The sequence below is a fragment of the Brienomyrus brachyistius genome, unplaced genomic scaffold (assembly GCF_023856365.1).
Source record: "Brienomyrus brachyistius isolate T26 unplaced genomic scaffold, BBRACH_0.4 scaffold118, whole genome shotgun sequence".
NCBI classification, from domain to species: Eukaryota; Metazoa; Chordata; class Actinopteri; order Osteoglossiformes; family Mormyridae; genus Brienomyrus; species Brienomyrus brachyistius.
The window spans coordinates 201914-221058 of NW_026042393.1; the positions used below are offsets into that span (position 1 = coordinate 201914).

Below are 19145 nucleotides of genomic sequence, written 5' to 3' on the forward strand. Positions count from 1 at the left end.
TGGAAAAGGTAAAGTCAAAACTACGGTACCGGGCGCAGCGGAAAGCCAGTGAGCATGGCTCCCGGTGCCTTGAAAAAAACGAAGACCCATTACGTCACTTCCGCTTCAGGCCGTTTCCCCAGGCGAAAGGTTTTCATTGGCTGAGTAGAAGGAAGCCATTACGAAGACCTAGACAGCCGGACCGTCTACTTCGGCTTGTGAAGTCTGATACAGGGACGACTGTTCGGTGGTGTATTCGTCAGAAATTAAGCTCTTTTTAGATTTATTGCCAGACATTAACTTAACTTGGCAGTGTGTTATAGTAATTCACAAAATGGAGAACGAAAGCAAATATTTACCGGAGCTTCTAGCAGAGAAGGACAGTCTGGACGCCTCCTTTACTCACGCTACGAACCTTATATCCGCAGGTAAAGGCTGGTTCGCGAGATGCGGCGAAAGGCGCGCCCCACTCGGCTCACCATCCCTCCGCCTGTTAGTTCTACTTTTGGTTCCGCGGATTCCACGGAAGCATTTAATCGCTTATATGCGCCTTGTTTAGCCCACTTGTTAGCTGCGTTTTCTCTGCTTGTCGGTCCGAGTTCGCGGGCCTGGTGTCGCGCTGTCTGCTCACGTGCCGGCGTTTAGTATGCGGCTGTGATCTCTGTGCTCTTCGTGTAGCGGGATGGTTCGGCTTGCGCTGTGTGTAGCCGGCTACTGTTGTAGGATAAAACTGTGGATGCACCCAACCTGTGGATGCTGCTGGATCGACACATCCCACATATGGTCCTCCATAGCGTTGGGACTGGACTGACCTGGCTGTCGGTGGTTTCATCAGTCTAGGAAGGTCCGTAATGTAATGTGGTTGTCCGACTGTCCCCGCTCTCTAATCCTGTGCCCCGTGCTGCCCGTCTGTCCCCGCTCTCTCAGCCTGTGCCCCGTGCTGCCCGTCTGTCCCCGCTCTCTCAGCCTGTGCCCCGTGCCGCCCGTCTGTCCCCGCTCTCTCAGCCTGTGCCCCGTGCCGCCCGTCTGTCCCCGCTCTCTCAGCCTGTGCCCCGTGCCGCCCGTCTGTCCCCGCTCTCTCAGCCTGTGCCCCGTGCCGCCCGTCTGTCCCCGCTCTCTCAGCCTGTGCCCCGTGCCGCCCGTCTCCCCGCTCTCTCAGCCTGTGCCCCGTGCCGCCCGTCTGTCCCCGCACTCTCAGCCTGTGCCCCGTGCCGCCGTCTGTCCCCGCACTCTCAGCCTGTGCCCCGTGCCGCCCGTCTGTCCCCGCTCTCTCAGCCTGTGCCCCGTGCCGCCCGTCTGTCCCCGCTCTCTCAGCCTGTGCCCCGCGCCGCCCGTCTGTCCCCGCTCTCTCATCCTGTGCCCCGCGCCGCCCGTCTGTCCCCGCTCTCACACCCTGTGCCCCGCGCCGCCCGTCTGTCCCCGCTCTCTCACCCTGTGCCCCGCGCCGCCCGTCTGTCCCCGCTCTCTCACCATGTGCCCCGGGCCGCCCGTCTGTCCCCGCTCTCTCACCCTGTGCCCCGCGCCGCCCGTCTGTCCCCGCTCTCTCATCCTGTGCCCCGCGCCGCCCGTCTGTCCCCGTTCTCACACCCTGTGCCCCGCGCCGCCCGTCTGTCCCTGCTGTCACACCCTGTGCCCCGCGCTGCCCGTCTGTCCCCGCTCTCTCACTCTGTGCCCCGCGCTGCCTATCTCTGTTGTTTGCCGCTCTTTGATGATGCCGTGTGAAATGATCATATTCACAGCCTTTGTTCAGTCCAGCATCGTTGAGGCTGACTTTTGGTGCTGTGCTTTACATGCAGACTGCATACTTCTCTAAGATCCAAAATGCGCCTCCCTCAGTTACTGGCACAATCTTCCAATCCTGAGATGGGTTAGGGTTAGAGTGTTGTGGGGTGCTGTGTGGCTCTGGGTTGGGGCTCGTGATTGCAGGTCATTGGCGCAGTCATTTCACCCACTGGCTCAAGGGCTGCTGACCCTGCTGAAGCGCAGCCATCTCCTCTCCAGGGGTGGCTGATATGTACTCATACTGGCAGAATGGAATTACTGAAGATCCGCACACACAAACAATGGATTTTTCTCTCTTTAATCAGAGATCGACAGGATTCAGAAAGGTGAGTCAAAGCAAGGGGACAATGCCTACCTAGACCTGTTTGCCACCAAGAACGTGAAGCTGAAGGAGCGAGTCCTCATTCCAGTCAAGCAGCATCCCAAGGTGAGGCGTGCAGCCTGAGATTCCCGGGATGATGGGTGCAAAGTCGGTCTGGGGTGGTGTGAGGGGGCTGGCCTGTGATTTTCAGGGGCGACAGTAGCAGCACCTGACGCAGACCCTCTACCTTCAGTGTAACTTTGTGGGGAAGATCCTCGGTCCTCAGGGAAACACCATTAAGCGCCTGCAGGAGGAGACCGGGGCCAAGATCTCCATCCTGGGGAAGGGCTCCATGCGGGACAAATCCAAGGTGAGCCTTCCCTCTCCTGGCCAGTTGTCCGTCACAGTGGCACTCGCTTGAAGTACTTCCTCTTCCTGCAGGAGGAGCAGTTGCGCAAAAGTGGTGAAGCCAAATATGCACACCTCTCCATGGAGCTCCATGTGTTCGTCGAGGTGTCTGCGCCTGTACCTGAGGCATACCTTCGCATGGCCCGTGCCTTGGAGCAGGTCAAGAAGTTCCTCATACCCGTGAGTAGCTCCGCCCCTATCCCCCAGCATGCTCTGCAGCACGTTGCTGTCTGCAAAGTGGCATTTAAGTTCCGTTTGCTTGTTTCTCTCTCTTAAGCAGGACACAAAGGGTGACCTTTGTCAGGAGCAGTTAGTTCAAAGGGGCTTCCTGAATGGGGCTCAGGAGCCTGTGACTAGGGTTCGAGGGACCCCCCTTATCCGTGGCAGAGGAGCCCTTTTGCCATCATCCAGGTGAGCTCCGCCCCCCAATGAGCTCCGCCTGAAAGAGAAGGTTGCCGTGGTGGCTGACCAGCTGTGGTCTGCTCTTCTCCCAGGGGCCGGGGTTTGCCTGCTCGCAGTGGAACCCAACGGGGGGGAGCATCTAGAGGACCAGCATCCAGGCCCAGTCCGGCAGTCAGAGGGGCGGTGGCTGCAAGAAGTCGGCCTCCCGGGCCAGCCCAGCGGATGCTGCCCCCTCCTGTGCACACGGCCCCCCCAGAGCTGGAGACTTATGAGGGCTATGTGAGTTTGGCGTGGCCTCGGTGACACAGTAACACTGCAGACTGCTGCCTGGGTGTCATTGGGGTTTTTGGGTTCGTTCCGCTTTTCCTTCGCTGGGTCTTGCTCCCCGATTCCATGTTGTGTGTGTGTGTGTGTGTGTGTGTGTGTGTGTGTGTGTGTGTGTGTGTGTGTGTGTGTGTGTGTGTGTGTGTGTGTGTGTGTGTGTGTGTGTGTGTGTGTGTGTGTGTGTGTGTGTGTGTGTGTGTGTGTGTGTGTGGTGCTCTCAGCTGCTCCTTGTCTTAATGCCTGTAATGTTGCTTGCAGGCCTATGAGGACAGCTATGCAGAGTCCACCTATGACCACTACTACAGCCAGTCGGCTGCGGGGTAATTGTGCTCTCCCTCCAACGTGTCTGTCGCCTTGTTTATATGCTCTGAAAGCTTTGATTGGCTCCATACAGAGATGGGTGCTGATTGAACGGGGGGGTTTATGAGCCTGTGGCGTTTCAGGCCTGGTCTCTGTTTGTTACCAGGGAGATGAACTTTGATTATGGTCACGGAGAGACACAGGAGCCATATGAGGCTTACGGTAAGATGGCCCCGTGCCCGACCCCGTGCCCTTGCCCGGCTCCTTCCTCGTGCCCGGCCCCTTGCCCGACCCCGTGCCCTTGCCCGGCTCCTTCCTCGTGCCCGGCCCCTTGCCCGTGCTCTTTCCTCAGTTGTAACTCTGACAATGTTTGTGCCCCTCAACACCCCCAGATCTTTCTGCAGCCCAGGACGACTGGAACGGAACATGGGCAGCGGTGCCCCCTGGCAAAGCGGCCGCAGCGCGTCCTGCCAAGGGCTCCTACAGGGAGCATCCGTATGGCCGATACTGACACCACATCACCCTGGCAACTGCACCCCACGACAGCTCTTGCTTTTATCAGCAGCTTTAAAGTAATTGTCCATGCCCCCCCCCATGCTGGACACTTTTAATCTGAAAACTGGATCATGTGCACGTCAGTTCTTCTAACTTATAGCTAGCCAGCATTTAAAAACATACTCCATTTACTGCTATTTATTCAATCTGAATAAAACAAAAAACCATTAATTAGTGGTTGGTTAAACATTTAATCTGTGAAAAACAAAAATCTTCACTGTGTAGTTCAGCATACTGTTGGATAAAATGTTGCTTTACAAAAATTATTTACTAAATTACAGATTCCCACTTATGCTGCATCTTAAAATTTCAAAAGTAAATGTTAATTTCTTACATATTGGTCAAATCAAACTGACTGAAGAACAATGTGGGGGAAGTTTAGTCTGACTACTACTGCTGGTATAAAAAAGACTTCGTAAGTTTTGCTTTATGTTGGATTTTGAAGTTTAGCCCTGTAGAGGCTGGAGACGTCTTGTCCCAAAGGGCTCTGGAAGCGCCCCTCTCTCTGCCTGGCCACTGCAGGGGGGTGTTTTGGCCCAGACAGCTGCTGCTGCCTTACACCTCTGCAGAGGTTTGCGACTGCCCCCCTTGACACAGAAGTTCCTGCAGCTTGATCCCGGGCTCTGTACAACACAAACACCCAATGTACTCTCTCCATAAAGCAGAGCCCTGCCTCTGTACACTTGTCTAAATAGGGCACCAAACCTGTCCCAAAATGTTTTTCAGTCGCTTGTCAATAAAGCCTAGTTTTTTTTTCTATCAAACTAAACTTGGTACGTTTCTATCTGTTGCCATAAAATAACCAAAAAATTGCTTTTTCAAATTTAAGTTACCATTAGCAGCTTCTCAAGAAGGTCAAACTGCCAATATGGAGTTTAAACATTTTTATGTAGTCTAAAGACTTGGTATCTAAAGGAATACAAAACAATTCCAAAATGAGTAGTGAAGCTTGTGCATAAGATCATCCTCAGCACATTTAAAAATATGTTTCCCGTCCTCTAAGCAAGTCTGGGGCTCACAGCCCCTCTGCTAACTCTGCTTGAGTACCAGCCACAGTGAAGGTCACCATGTTTTCATTTCATGAGAGAGTCTGTCGTTCTGAAATCACGATCTGGAACAGCATTCAGTTCAGCTTCCTGCCCTCGACTAAGTCATGTTGGCTGGTTTCGGTAAAATGAAGAAAGGAGCCTTTTTAACCCCAACTCCGTCTCTCACTGGGTCATTAATACTGACTGTGCATGATCAGTGAATTAAAAAATACTAGAGTAAAAGTGAATTACTGTCTCAAATGAACTCCTGCTAATAGTTTTACATATTTACCTCAGAACATGATGGAAAGCCACACTGAGGGATGATAAACCGCTTTACCTCATTGATTTTGAGAGTTGCTTCTTGCCTTCAAATGTTGCCTTCACGTTTGGGGAATGTTACATGAGCCTTGAGTTGGATCTCCTTCCCGCCTCTGCTGGTGTTGGTTTTAGAGATGTTTTTACCTTGTTTGTTTCTTGCAGGAGTTTTGTAAGGTGAGAGAGTCCCACTGGATCACAGCTGTTCCTCAGGAGGGATCTGCACTCTCCTCCTCCGGTAGGTTGGTGGCACTGAAGGAATGTGCCCTGAGTTTGAGGCCACTCGTTTTTGGGGGTGGTGGGGGGTCAGGCTGCCGTCCCCCATGGATACTGTGGTAGAAGAGAGGGCCCATGGCCTGGAAAGCAGGGAGCCAGCCTCCAGTGGCTCCATGGTGAACTGGCCCACAGATTGTTCTGCATGTCTACAGCTGTGCAGTGAGCTGTGCTTCGCAGGCCGACTGGCACATACCGTGTGCTGACCCCTTACAGGCAGGAGACAGGCTGGCACGATGCCATCAAACTGAGCGACTCAGAGGGTAGAAGATGTGCAGACACGTCATGGATGGAGGCATGAAAGAAGCAATGGCACCCAGCACTGGTAAGTCTGGCCGGGTTCCAAGTGGCCGCTGTACAGGACTGGGCACCAGAGCGGCACGCTCACGAGCTCGGCATGACTAGGGATGGGAATTGATGTTTTTATCAATACTGATGCTATTATCAGTTCTACTTATCAGTCCGATTCACCATCGGCTTGCATAGGTTTTCAGGGTCAACGTAACAGTTTTGTTCGTCTGAAAATGTTATCTAGACAATCTACATTGTTTCCATCCATCCATTTTCCAAACCGCTTATCCTACTGGGTCGCGGGGGGTCCGGAGCCTATCCCGGAAGCAATGGGCACAAGGCAGGGAACAATCCAGGATGGGGGGCCAGCCCATCGCAGGGCACACTCACACACCATTCACTCACACATGCACACCTACGGGCAATTTAGCAACTCCAATTAGCCTCAGCATGTTTTTGGGCTGTGGGGGGAAACCGGAGGAAACCCCACGACAACATGGGGAGAACATGCAAACTCCACATACATGTGACCCAGGCAGAGACTCGAACCCGGGTCCCAGAGGTGTGAGGCAACAGTGCTAACCACTGCACCACCATGCCACCCCCACATTTTAACATATTAAAATAAATAGCAAAGCTAGAACAGGATCTAACCTGGAAAATAAATATAAAACGGACTAATAAAATTATTCTTTGGAAAAATAAGTTAAATAACTTAAAATACTGTTCTTCATTATCTGTTGAATAATGCTGAATAATGTTGGCTGTGACCCACCTGTTTCTCTTCCTCTCTCGACCGTTTGCACCTCAACATTTAAATGCCGTCTCCAGCCGAATGTGAGGCCTATGATTCCAGGGGATGCAAAAATTTGGAACTGGTTTTCAGGTGGAATTGGTTCTCTATTCGCACCCCTAGGTGTGACACTAAGACTGCATAAGAGCTAAAGTACTAGTGGTTTGTGGGGGTCCTTTCAGCTGGGGCCTTCTGGCTCAGCCATGTGAGGGGGACTCCTGGGTGTTCGTGGGCCATTTTCAGGCTGCTTCTTAGCCGGAATGCTCTGTTTTTCATCATTGAGTATTTTTCACAATGGATAGTTTTGAAGGCCAACCGTCATCATAGACATACAGTCACGTACGACATACAGTCACGTACGACATACAGTCACGTACGACATACAGTCACGTACGACACGTTTACGTGGTTTACATGTTAGTGTTTATTTTAGGTTTTATGTGTTATTTAGTGATTTAGTCAGTTATCTTTTGGCTCTGGGAACACTCAAATTTCCCATACAGATTAATGTTAATAACATATTCACTTTACCTGATTTTGGCTTACGAAAGGTTTCACAGGAACGCTCCACTTTCGGATAGCGGGGGAGACCTGTATTCCAACATGATGAATATTGGGATCCACTTTCAGTGGTGCCTACCCTGTTACTGACCTATATGCAGGTAAATAGCACGATACACCGTGTAACTGCTGCATGTCTGTTCACAAAGCAGCTCACTTACCCATCATTGTTGATGCACATATGCTAACAGCTACATCATAAACGGTATGGATACAGATTGTTTACAATTAAAAATTAAAATATAGCCTAATTAATTCATACCCTGTCCAATTGCTGGTGAGTGTGTATATTAATTAGCTATTGTCTAGTCTTGTCTCAGTGCATTATTGTGTCATTGACTTTGGCCATTGCATCGACAGGCTCTATCGATTACATACCATTGCAAAATGTCTCAGCAGCCGAGTGTCTTAAGTTTCTCGAAAATGCCCAGTAATTGTGATGCCATTGGCAGTGGCCACAGTATTTTAGTGGCCACTGCTGTCACTCCGGGAAAATTATTCATCTGCTTCATGTAGTGTTGACGTGAAAAATGACGTCACAGTTGGTGTCTCTGTTCATCATATCTGTCCACGTGCTTATGAATGCATAATCTATGAGCTTGATCTGTATATTATTTTAAAAATCGAATGAACGAAAATTGTATTAATGAAATTAAAAAATGTAAATTAAAATGATTGGTGATAATAGAATTTTTGTGACTAAGGCAGCCTTTGCTCTATGAAATACACCACAAATACACCGCGTTGTGCTCTTTGTTGTGTGTTCTGTCTGATCCTCTCTGACTGCTGCTGTAACACTGAAATTTCTCTTCATGGGATTAATAAAGTCCATCTTATTGTGGAGGGTTTGCTTAATGTGAATTTCATAGACGTTGGTGATTTGTCTTGTTACCTGACGACGCCGAGGTCCCTTTAAAAGCGCGCGCTCTCGACGGGCGTTCCCGTCTCCACGCCGCAGCTCATCCTGTCCGCGCGTGCGCTGCCTGAGGCGCGCTCTTCGCTGCGAATCGCCCGTCGCCTAAACAGCCGCTTCGGGAAGCGTGGCGCCGCCGGAGGGATCCCTGTGGTAGGCCGCCGTTCGCGCGCCGCTGGCTTCCGTTTTGCGTTATTGTCCAAGAGACGCTTGGCATCGAGCGCCCGGCGGCTGTGTCGCCGCTTTACAGCTACAATAAAACCGCTCCTGTCGGTCGGAGGCTGTCCAGACCCCGGCGTCGCTGCACGCCGGGTGTTAGTTAGCGTCCCTGAGTAGGGCCAGTTAGCTTCCCGGGATAATGTTAGCTAGCTTCCTGGTGTAGTGTGTAGTGCTAACTAGCTTCCTGGGTTATTGCTAACTAGCTTCCGAGGGTAGTGCCAGTTAGCCATTCCCTGTGTAGTTCAGCCTGGAGATCTCCGACACGGCGGGAAGAGCTCGGTACTGAGCGGCGCTGACCCGCGGATCTCGGGACGAACCGAGCCGATGACTCGGCCCTCTGACGGGGCCTGATCTCTGTCGCCCGGCCAGGTGGTGGAGCAGCTAACCTGCACCTGAAGCTCGACTGACGCGCCGGCACCTGGCATGGCGGGCGGGCGCAGAGGGGGCAACCGCACCTCGTACTGCCGCTCGCCTCTGGGAGGCGAGTCCGGCTCTGTGGGGAACGGCGGCCACTCCAGCAGCTCGCCAATGACGGGCGTGCGGTCGCGGACCAGGTGAGAGGGGATGCCGGCGCTTCGCAGCCTTTATGGCTCCTTCCATGTCAAATCATCACACTTTCGGACTTCATCGTCACGGATTTTAACGAAACATGGCATGCTGATTTGGTCACATGAGTAACTCGTGAAACAAATTGGGCGAGACTTTGATCAATATTGAAGGAGATTTAAGCAAACAAAGTTATAACTTTGGGGGGAGGGGGTATTACTTTAAACTATTAGTGGACTAGTACTTTTGAATCTACAGAGCTGGACAATAGTTTTAAAACAATATAAGGGCCACTTCTATGCAGCTTATGTTAAGGTAAATATAGCCAGTTAAAGTAATAGCCATCCCCCCCCCCCCAAAAAAAAAGTTATAACTTTGTTTGCTTAAATCTCCTTCAATATTGATGCAAGACTCGCCCAATTTCAGTTCCTGGAGTTACTCATGTGACCAAATCAGCATGCAAAGTTTCATTAAAATCCGTGACGATGAGATCCGAAATTGTGATGATTTGACATGGAATGAGCCTTATGTCAGTCTCCGGTGCTGCCTGCCCGTGACGTCCTCGCTGACCATCACAGTGGACGGTGTCAGGTGTCTTTGATTAACGTGGTATCAGGTACCGAGCTCCTTTTGGACATGCAGGTTTTGTGCTTAGGAGCAACGCTGGCACTGGCATGAGCAGTCCCCCACTGGCGGCCCAGACCGTGGTGCCTCTCAAGCACTACAAGATCCCCGATCTGTCAGTGGAGCGCCACCTGCTGTTTGAACTGCACCTACTCCTGTGCCACCTGATCGCCCTCTTCGTCCACTACATCAATATCTACCGGACGGTGTGGTGGTACCCGTCTTCGCACCCACCCTCACACACCTCGCTGGTGAGTACCGTGCTGCCAGGCCGCAGAGTGTATCTGGACTGTGTGACCAGCATTTGCCTGCTGCTCTTCAGAACTTCCATCTCATCGATTACAACATGCTGGTCTTCACCGTCATCGTGCTGGCCCGTCGCCTCATCGCTGCTGTGGTGAAAGAGGTCAGTGTTTGAGGAGGCTCTGTGGCCGACGAGCACTGGGACACAAAAGGAAAGCGTGATCTTAAACCCCTCCCCTCCCCCATCAGGCCTCTCAGAGCGGCAAGTTATCCTTCCCCCACTCCGTGGTGCTGGTGACGGGCCGCTTTGCTGTTCTCACGCTCACGGGCTGGAGTCTCTGCCGCTGCTTCATCCATCTTTTCAGGACGTACTCCGCCCTAAGCCTGCTCTTCCTCTGCTACCCGTAAGTGGGGCTCGTCCGGGGCCATTCCTGCTTAACATCAGCAGCTGTCCCCGCCAATGTCAGAGCTTTAGCTGTGGAAATGAGGGACGGGCCTCAGTTTCAGGCTGACTGCAGCTCCTCTGTTCTTGCACTGAACTCTGAAGTGTAAGTGCAGCACTGTAATGTGTGTGCGTGCAAATGAGCCGTACACACGCCCTCGGGCCGTGGCTACTATGGGCTCCAGGCCCTCGCTGACTCTGCGCCTGACGCCCATCTTCTCCGCAGTTTCGGCATGTACATCCCATTCTTCCGGCTGAGCTGCGACGTGCGTCGAGGTGGGGGCGGCTCACTGGCGTCGGGCACTGGCGTTGGGGGGCGAGACTACCTGAGCATCCTGAAAGACACCTGGAAGCAGCACACGAGCCGGCTGTACGGGGTGCAGGCCACACCCACGCACGCCTGCTGCCTGTCCCCCGACCTGGTGCGAAAGGAGGTCGAGTACCTTAAGATGGACTTCAACTGGAGGATGAAGGACGTGCTGCTCAGCTCCATGCTGAGCGCCTACTATGTTGCCTTCGTGCCCGTCTGGTTCCTTAAGGTACGTGCCCCCCCCCTGCCCGTCTGGTTCCTTGAGGTGTGTCCCCCACCCAGCCACCCGCTTCCTTGAGTTGTGTGGGCCCCCCCCCCCCCCCGGCAGTCCGCTTCTTTGAGGTGCGTGGGCAGGGCTCACGCCCTGAGTGGGGTGGCTGTGTGAGTGGGGTGGCTGTGTGAGTGGGGTGGCTGTGTGAGTTGGGTGGCTGTGTGAGTTGGGTGGCTGTGTGAGTTGGGTGGCTGTGTGAGTGGGGTGGCTGTGTGAGTGGGGTGGCTGTGTGACTCCTCCTCTATCCTGCCCCACAGAGCACGCAGTATGTGGACAAGCGCTGGTCCTGTGAGCTGTTTCTTCTGGTGGCCATCAGCACATCCGTCATCCTCATGCGACACCTGCTGCCCCCCCGCTACTGCGACCTACTGCACAAGGCAGCCGCCCACCTGGGCTGCTGGCAGAGGGTGGACCCCGCGCTCTGCTCCAACGTCCTGCAGCACGTGTAGGTAGTGACCCCGTTACACTGCAGTCAGCCTTGTGTGCTCATGGTCAGGATGGTGTCCTCCCCCCCTGCTTTGCTGCTTCCTGCTGTCTTTCTCCTCCTTCTGGCGAGCCTCCTGTGGGCACCTTTGTGTGCTCCTACCCACTTGCTCCCTTTTGTCATTCCTAAGAGTCCTTCCCTACCTCTCTGCCCCCCCCCCTGTAGGTGGACAGAGGAATACATGTGGCCACAGGGTGTGCTGGTGAAACACAACAAGAATGTGTACAAGGCCATGGGCCACTACAATGTGGCTGTACCTTCGGACGTGTCACACTACCGCTTCTATGTGAGTGCTGCCAGGGCAGGGAGGGGCTCACCTGATCGGGTGCGGGGGGGCTGATGCCTGTTTGCCTCCTAAGCCATGCGCTGTTCAGTCCGGCAGTGTAACCTGTAACATGCTTGGCTGTGGCTTTAACTGAGTTTTTTTTTTAAGACTGAAGGCAACTAATTAAGTCTATCGCTTATTCTTTTCCTTCCCCAGTTTTTCTTCAACAAGCCTCTGAGGATTTTGAACATCCTCATCATCCTGGAGGGGGCCATGATCTTCTACCAGCTGTACTCCCTGATCTGCTCAGAGAAATGGCACCAGACCATATCGCTGGCATTGATCCTCTTTAGTAACTACTATGCTTTCTTCAAGCTGCTGAGGGACAGACTCGTCCTGGGCAAAGCTTACTCGTACTCGCACAGCTCGGCGGATCCCAAGGCCACTTAAGCTGCTCCACTCGGCCTCGGTCAGCCAATTGGCATAGGAGCTTTCTTTTTTTTTTTTTACACTTGCATTTTTGTGTTTTTGTTTTGGATCTTATAAAGAATCATATTTTTGTATTCTTTAATGTTGTCCTCCTTTTCTCCATGACACTAGTTCCGGTGGTCTGAACTCAGCTTACAGTCCGTCTGACTCTCACTGAAAAAGAGGGGATATTAAGCAAGTGTGTTATGTTGCAGTACTTAAAACACGTCATCCCAGTCAGGTGTATGAAATGTAACCACCATCCTTATTAACCTAAATATTGTTGCCAAAGTCCCCTGATATGACGCTCGCGCTTTACCTCGGAAAACTCGTAAGCATTTGAATACGTATTACCGGTAGGGGGTGATAGAGGCAAAGGGGAAGACGTACAGGGTAGAAAATTCTGTTTAAATTACCAAAGAAACAATCAGAAGGGTGAGTATTCTAACTTGCTTCGGTTATAAGGAATTAAAACTAACACTTTACCTGCATAAGCAACGAAATGAAAACGTATGGAAGGTGTTCTAGTGCGGGTTTCGGTCCTTTGCATTTCAACGAGCATTTGGTAACTCGAGCGAAACATCCTGCATGGCAATGACGTTTGAACTCCTCCGGTTGCCGTTGTTTTGCGCTGTATCGCTTCCGGGGTGATGTCTTCCCGAAGGGAGACAGAGGTCACGGGATGATATGCGTGGCGTTACAAACCAAGTTTGCAACGTACCCCGTTGTGGAACGTACTTGTAATTCCCACTAATAGATGTATTATAGCCCACATTTAGACGTGAACCGTTCTAATCGCGGTTTGGTTTAGAACGCTACATGCTCGGAAGCGGTGCTCTGATTTAATAGGCTACAAATGGCGGTTATATTAGGGCCATTTTGGGTTTATGATGCGCTTTGGCTCACAAAGGCAAACGGACACCAGACATCACGTTTTGAGACTGTGAGACCAATGAAATAACGAATATGACAATATGTCCCTGTGTTAACACACTGCTCATGTAAAGAAAGGTTTGATGTCCGACAACATAGCTCTCCAAATCTCCAGTTGAAGTCGTAAGATTACAGTTTGATTGGAGTCATTAAAACTAATTTTTAACCACTCCACAGATTTCATGTCAGCAAGTTATAGTTTAGGCAAGTCGGGTAGGACATGTACTTTGTGTATGACGTTTACCCAACAATTGTTTGACATATTATTTACATATTAATTGACTATATCACAATCCCAGTGGGTCAGGAATGTGAATACACGTTGTAAGTATTTGGTAGGATTGCCTTTAAACAATATAACTTGGGATAAACATTTTGGGTGGCCTTCCACAAGTGTCTTACAATAAAGTGCTGGGATTTTGCCCCATTCCTCTTAACAGGTAATGTAACTGCATCAGGTTTGCAGGCCCCTTTATTTCAATAAAACAGGCAGTGTAGACGTGTTGGATAATACTGCAAAGCAGAGCAGGTGAGGAGGGATATGGGCCTTGAGTGCCCCCATGTGGCTGCTCTGCAGAAGAGCGCCTCCACTGTGCATATTATGACATGCTGAAGTGGGGGATGGAGCAGTTACATAATGAGGTGTGGTACGCAGGTGTGGTGCTGTAAGTCAGCCTGATAACCAGAGTGACCCTGGATTAGAGCGTGTGGATTTTGGTGGCTCTCCTGCTCCCTCATGGACCATTTCTTCCTGCAGATACCTGCTGGAGTTGGGCTGCATCACCTGCTACCACCTGCTCACAGTCAGAGATGCCCAGAAAGGGCTGGAGAGATCCTGTCTGAGAGCGGGCGGGAAGCCAGAAGGAGACAGGGCAGGAGGGGAGGCCAGGGGGAGTCATCAGGGCTGGCAGGAGGCCAGGGGGAGTCATCAGGGCTGGCAAGAGGCTAGGGGGAGTCATCAGGGTAGGCAGGAGGCCAGGGGGAGTCATCAGGGTAGGCAGGAGGCCAAGGGGGAGTCATCAGGGCTGGCAGGAGGCCAAGGGGGAGTCATCAGGGCTGGCAGAAGGCCAGGGGGAGTCATCAGGGTAGGCAGGAGGCCAGGGGGAGTCATAAGGGCTGGCAGGAGGCCAAGGGGGAGTCATCAGGGCTGGCAGGAGGCCAGGGGGAGTCATCAGGGCTGGCAGGAGGCCAGGGGGAGTCATCAGGGCTGGCAGGAGGCCAGGGGGAGTCATCAGGGTAGGCAGGAGGCCAAGGGGGAGTCATCAGGGCTGGCAGGAGGCCAGGGGGAGTCATCAGGGCTGGCAGGAGGCCAAGGGGGAGTCATCAGGGCTGGCAGGAGGCCAGGGGGAGTCATCAGGGCTGGCAGGAGGCCAGGGGGAGTCATCAGGGCTGGCAGGAGGCCAGGGGGAGTCATCAGGGCTGGCAGGAGGTGCGCGTTTGCGATTAGTGTTTACTTGCATTTTTTTTATACCGCTTATAATGTATCAACAGTCATGCACTTGTATCTGGTATATAAATATAGCCTTGCAGTGCACCTTAAGCTCATTATAACCATTTGACCACATCGGTTTGTTTCCCTTCGTATTTATGTGGCTTTGGGTAAAAGCATCTTTCTGTTCAATACGTTTATGTTTGTTTCCGTTGTTAGCCAAATGTCAGCCTCACTGTAGGTAAAACATTTTCCACTCCCATACAGACCGAAAACAAGGGGTTGTAATTGCTGAGTTCACCATGTGACGCCCTACACGGTTATGACCGGCTAAGACTAATGCAAACACCTTGTATAGGGCGAGAACTTTATATATATAAAATTCATCTCATCGCTGTAGATGGGGATTGTAACCACAGAGAGGCTTTCAGCAGATCACATATTCTGAAAAACGTTATGATGATTGCTGCAGACATGTACATGATAGAGATCCGAATGCATGGATCTTTGTTGGGATAAATATCTTACTGTCCCGTTTTCCGTGCAGATTCATAGTGGAGGGAGCAGCTGCCAGAATCGCTGCTCTGTCTCTTTAAAAACAGCGGCCGGTGTCCGGCCCACCGGCCATCAGTGAACGCCGAGGGGGAGCAGGGCGACACTACGGGGTCTGAAAGCGGCGCTGGGACAACGGTCGGCGCTAAAAGACGTTACCGCAAGGGTAAGGACACGGGCACGGGAGCGCGCATCGCCGCGGCCGCGCATCACCCTTCTCAGTAGCGATCGAGCTTTGTGTGCTGCAGACAAACACACAGTTTATCGTTAACGCTGCTAACCAGCTCGGGCATCAGCGTGTGGCGAGTCGCAGGATCTTACCGACACACGTTTGATTTGTCAGGTATGATTTGTGTATAATATTAATGTAATGATAATAATCGCTTAAATAAAACAGCAAACATCTCCACCGTGCAGATACGGGGGGGGCTTGGTAAAATTCGAAAAGGGACACGTCTGTATAAAAGAGGCAGGAGCTCAGAGCCCCCCCCCGCTGCTTTTGCTCGTCATTGCAGCGATGCCCGTCACACTCAGTAATGCTCGATTTTTACTGTTTGTTACAGTATTTTGTTACATACATTTTATTGATAAATACGAATCCGCAAATTTTATTAATAAATATACATAGGTTCTGTGCATTTAATGCAGCATGTCCCGGGATATCTGAGCTCTGCTTACTGAATCTTTTTCGTGGTTCTAACACTTGTTTCATTTCACTGCTGGGACAGAATGGGGTGGGTGCGCGCGCTTGGCCAGAGGAGGGCAGCCTCGGGGTATCCTTCTTTTCCGTGGGGTTGTTAAATATGCACATGGTGTGAGGAGGAGTTTGGCAACCTGAAATGCATGTCTGTTACAGAGCTGTGTCTGACTTCCTCTGTCCCTTGTTGTTTTCCAGACCAGCAGGAGGTGCCCCTCCTTCCTTCTTTCACTCACCACTTTGTGGACAGACCGACTCATGGAAGACAAGCGGAAGAAGAGGAGCCCCAAAGTGTCATTGCCACAGCCGCCCCCACCCCCCGTCAACCCCCGCAAGCTCTCTGTGCTCCCGGCCAGTAAGAGCACAAGCTTCTCCCTCGGCCTGCCCCAGCCGCCGTCCCCCAAGCCCCGGGGCAAGGTCAAGAGATCGGTGGCAGCTTCTGGACAGTCTAAAGAAGGGCTCAGTGCGACTGTCCCCCCCCCAAAGACCACCAGGTAAGATCTGAGCTGGTGTGGACAGTCTGGGCCATGCTTACGTTGTGAATTTTGTATTTAATATCTGCTGCATTCAGTTTTCTATCTTCCTCTGCTTGTAAAACCAGTCAGACAGGCAGCAGCTTGTGCTGGCAGTAACCCCCCCTCCTTACACTTGATCTCTTGCAGGCCGCACAAGGAGAGGCCCAGGGTGCCATTCCCTGCTGGCCCCAGCAGGGCGGCGCAGTCGTCCCCCCTGCAGCACTCGTTCCTCACAGATGTGTCCGACGTGCGCGAGATGGAGGGGGGGCTCCTTAACCTCCTCAACGACTTCCACTCCGGGAAGCTGCAGGCCTTTGGTGAGGGGGCGGATCTTCAACGCTGAGACCTTCAGTAGGGACTAGGGGGTTGGGGGGGGACTGCAGTGTTCAGACTTTCAGTGTAGGGGGACGGGTCTCACCCGGTACTGATGAGATCCTGCTGGAGACGTCAGTCAGAGAGAGACACAAATAAACGGCAAACCTGAACAGCTGAGAGTCTGTCATACTACATGACCTTTGTGACTTTGTCACATTTAAGAGGGCACCGTCACAGCCCTGAGGGTCTCGGCTTGACAGGGACATTAGGAAGGAGCATGCAGCATGTGTGAGTCCTGATGAAGAGGGTGTCTTTGTGGCCTTCTGTAGCCATTGCTGTCTATCTGCTCCCCAGGTAAAGTGTGCTCCTTTGAGCAGCTAGAGCATGTGCGGGAGATGCAGGAGAAACTAGCCAGGCTGCACTTCAGCCTCGACAGTCACGTGGAGGAGCTGTCTGAAGACCAGAGGAAGTCTGTCTCCGATCACAACTTGGAACACCTGCTGTCCAATGTAAGATCTGTACCTTCAGCCACCGCGTGCTGTTCCTGTAGCAAGTAGACAAATGGGCTAATAATGCAAAAGTTGTGGGTTCGCCTAGTCTCCATAGCAACATGTGTCACCATGGTAGCAGCAGACCAGCACAGCTGGTGGCAGCTGCAGGGTTTTTCTGCAGTGAATGCTCAAGCGTTCCCTCAGTGACTTGCTCCTCTTGGTGTTCTATCCGCAGCTGGAAGAGCTCAGCAACTCCATGTATCCTTGGCAGTGAGAAATGCGAGTTTACATCAGAAGACTCACTAATAACTACCAAGCCCTGAGTGAGGCTGGTGCATTTTGTTCATCTGTCATTCAGATATGTCTTTCTTGGGTTTGCTATTACTTAACCTTAACGTGGACATTTCCAGACAGAAGTTACACTTGGCTGAGAACCAGGACCTGCCCAAGACCTCCAACCCATGAGGAAGCATGCAGCTGATGGGAAGGAGCAGTCTCACGAGGAAGGCTAAAGACAGTCATGTGACTGTCCAAGCGATGAAGTGACTGCAGCTGTGATTGGCTGCTTTGGGAATACAGCCAGACACAGGACCAATGTGATGAGCTCCTTTTCTCTCCATGTGTAGAATTCCGTGTTGTGTAAGTACGCAGCTCTGACCTTTACAGTAACATGGTTAAATGTGGAAGTACATGTAGAAAACTGGGAAAGTCTTCAGCTTAGCAGACTGCACAGCCCAGTGCAGAGAGGAACCCGGACATCTGAGAGGAACCTGGGCGTCCAAGAGGAACCTGGGCGTCCAAGAGGAACCCGGGCGTCTGAGCCAGCCCTCCGCCGTGGACCAGTCCGCACACATTGTAAGCAGATCTGTCCTGGTTTTTTCTTGGTGCCTCCTGACACCAGTGGAGACAGGTGGGGGCGCTGTCCATTAGCATTGCAGCAACACAGCAGGATGAGTGTCAGGAGTCCAGCATCTGCTATACTCTCCAGAAGCAACGCGGTGGCAGGGTGCTCTGAGGCCTTGTTGGCTGGGCATGTTGTGATTTTGTTTTCTGCCTGACCTCCTTCTTTTCCCATCTTCTGTCCCCTACTTTGTATTTCCTCCATCCTTCTCTCATTCCTCCCATCCCACCATCTCTTCGTGGGGCTGCACATACTTTAAGTGGGATCAGCTTTTAGTCAGTGAGCACACATATTGCCATGATGCTGCTAATGTGCCCTAGATCTTTTCTGAGAAACTCTCATGAGATCACTTGAGCGTCTTGAAATGGAAGATGCTTCTCACAGCGGGTCTGCCAGTGCTGCATTAACCACCAAAACACCCTTAGTTTTTATAGACAGGAAACAAGCTGATTCTGATCTGGTTCATCATCCTGGTCAAAAAGCACAAGGAATTTCCAGAGGCACAGCAACACGTTACATTCATAGGATGCTGTGACTAGGATTTAGCTGCATCTCGGAGTTCGGCGACATAGTGCAGCACAGCGTCTCTGCTGAAGTGACTCTGGTTATATTCCTGCCTGGAGGTAAAGTCCTGTTTCTGGGACTTGGGCTTGCTGTCTCGCTACGCTGTTTTCTCAGCAGTGCTAATGCTGGAAGCAGCATATTATTAACAAGCTATTTCAAGGAACAAATGACAAACCTCCAGCAACAGCAAGAAAAGTAAGTCTTCAGTAATTCCCATCTGTTCTGATGCCTTTTCACAGCAGTGTTCATGTTTTGAAATAGTTGGGGAGGGGGGGTCTTACATCCTTGATTTATAATGTGCCCAAATATTTGCGGTGATAACAGAACCTTCCATGACATATTGCATGCTGGGTAGGAGCATTTAGATTCCACTAAAAGCTGATATCATCTTTATAGACAGCATAATACAACTGCATGACAAGCATGACAAACTTTGGAGCTCTGTATGCTTCTGGAGCCAGGCCTCAGTTCTGTGGTTCTGGACGGTGGTACTGGTGGAGGTCCACAAAGTGGCAGTGGCCCGTCACGAAGTGATGACCACTTGTCGCCTGATAGGTGTCGTTTAGGGGTCTCTGACTCCTGTGGGATTTCTTTTTACTGTATGCTGTCAATATTTATGTCTATTTAACAAGATTTTTTTTTTTTTTT

General features: G+C 51.7%; 4 protein-coding genes across 8 annotated transcripts; all 4 read left to right on the forward strand.

Annotated features, from left to right (window-relative positions):
• The first annotated feature begins 2 nt into the window (after window positions 1-2).
• LOC125727814 (KH domain-containing, RNA-binding, signal transduction-associated protein 1-like) lies at window positions 3-8156 on the forward strand. 2 transcript variants are annotated; one of them, XM_049004778.1, is made up of 11 exons: window positions 3-407; window positions 2067-2188; window positions 2316-2432; window positions 2504-2650; window positions 2751-2881; window positions 2965-3151; window positions 3455-3516; window positions 3663-3718; window positions 3889-4068; window positions 5563-5635; window positions 5887-8156. In XM_049004778.1, the coding sequence occupies exons 1-9, from the start codon at window positions 314-316 to the stop codon at window positions 4005-4007; spliced, it is 1035 nt and encodes a 344-aa protein (XP_048860735.1). In that variant the 5' UTR covers window positions 3-313; the 3' UTR covers window positions 4008-4068; window positions 5563-5635; window positions 5887-8156. The 2 variants fall into 2 exon arrangements, with proteins under 2 accessions (XP_048860735.1, XP_048860734.1); XM_049004777.1 differs by lacking the exons at window positions 5563-5635; window positions 5887-8156 and having other exon boundaries at window positions 2748-2881; window positions 3889-4820.
• Window positions 5886-12195, forward strand: tmem39b (transmembrane protein 39B). 2 transcript variants are annotated; one of them, XM_049004776.1, is made up of 9 exons: window positions 5886-5995; window positions 8817-9001; window positions 9649-9868; window positions 9940-10023; window positions 10110-10264; window positions 10529-10841; window positions 11141-11328; window positions 11533-11653; window positions 11849-12195. In XM_049004776.1, exons 2-9 carry the CDS (start codon window positions 8871-8873, stop codon window positions 12080-12082), a joined length of 1446 nt encoding a protein of 481 aa, XP_048860733.1. In that variant the 5' UTR covers window positions 5886-5995; window positions 8817-8870; the 3' UTR covers window positions 12083-12195. The 2 variants fall into 2 exon arrangements, with proteins under 2 accessions (XP_048860733.1, XP_048860732.1); XM_049004775.1 differs by lacking the exon at window positions 5886-5995 and adding an exon at window positions 8252-8381.
• Window positions 12196-12782: 587 nt separating this feature from the next.
• On the forward strand, window positions 12783-15123 carry LOC125727798 (uncharacterized). Its single transcript, XM_049004743.1, has 3 exons — window positions 12783-12834; window positions 13676-14462; window positions 15010-15123. Exons 1-3 carry the CDS (start codon window positions 12783-12785, stop codon window positions 15056-15058), a joined length of 888 nt encoding a protein of 295 aa, XP_048860700.1. The 3' UTR covers window positions 15059-15123.
• ccdc28b (coiled-coil domain containing 28B) lies at window positions 14398-19120 on the forward strand. 3 transcript variants are annotated; one of them, XM_049004779.1, is made up of 6 exons: window positions 14398-15180; window positions 15910-16205; window positions 16374-16543; window positions 16896-17050; window positions 17268-17290; window positions 17443-19120. In XM_049004779.1, the coding sequence occupies exons 2-6, from the start codon at window positions 15970-15972 to the stop codon at window positions 17495-17497; spliced, it is 639 nt and encodes a 212-aa protein (XP_048860736.1). In that variant the 5' UTR covers window positions 14398-15180; window positions 15910-15969; the 3' UTR covers window positions 17498-19120. The 3 variants fall into 3 exon arrangements, with proteins under 3 accessions (XP_048860736.1, XP_048860737.1, XP_048860738.1); XM_049004780.1 differs by lacking the exon at window positions 14398-15180 and adding an exon at window positions 15200-15357; XM_049004781.1 differs by lacking the exon at window positions 14398-15180 and adding an exon at window positions 15200-15357 and having other exon boundaries at window positions 15915-16205.
• The last annotated feature ends 25 nt before the right edge of the window (window positions 19121-19145 follow it).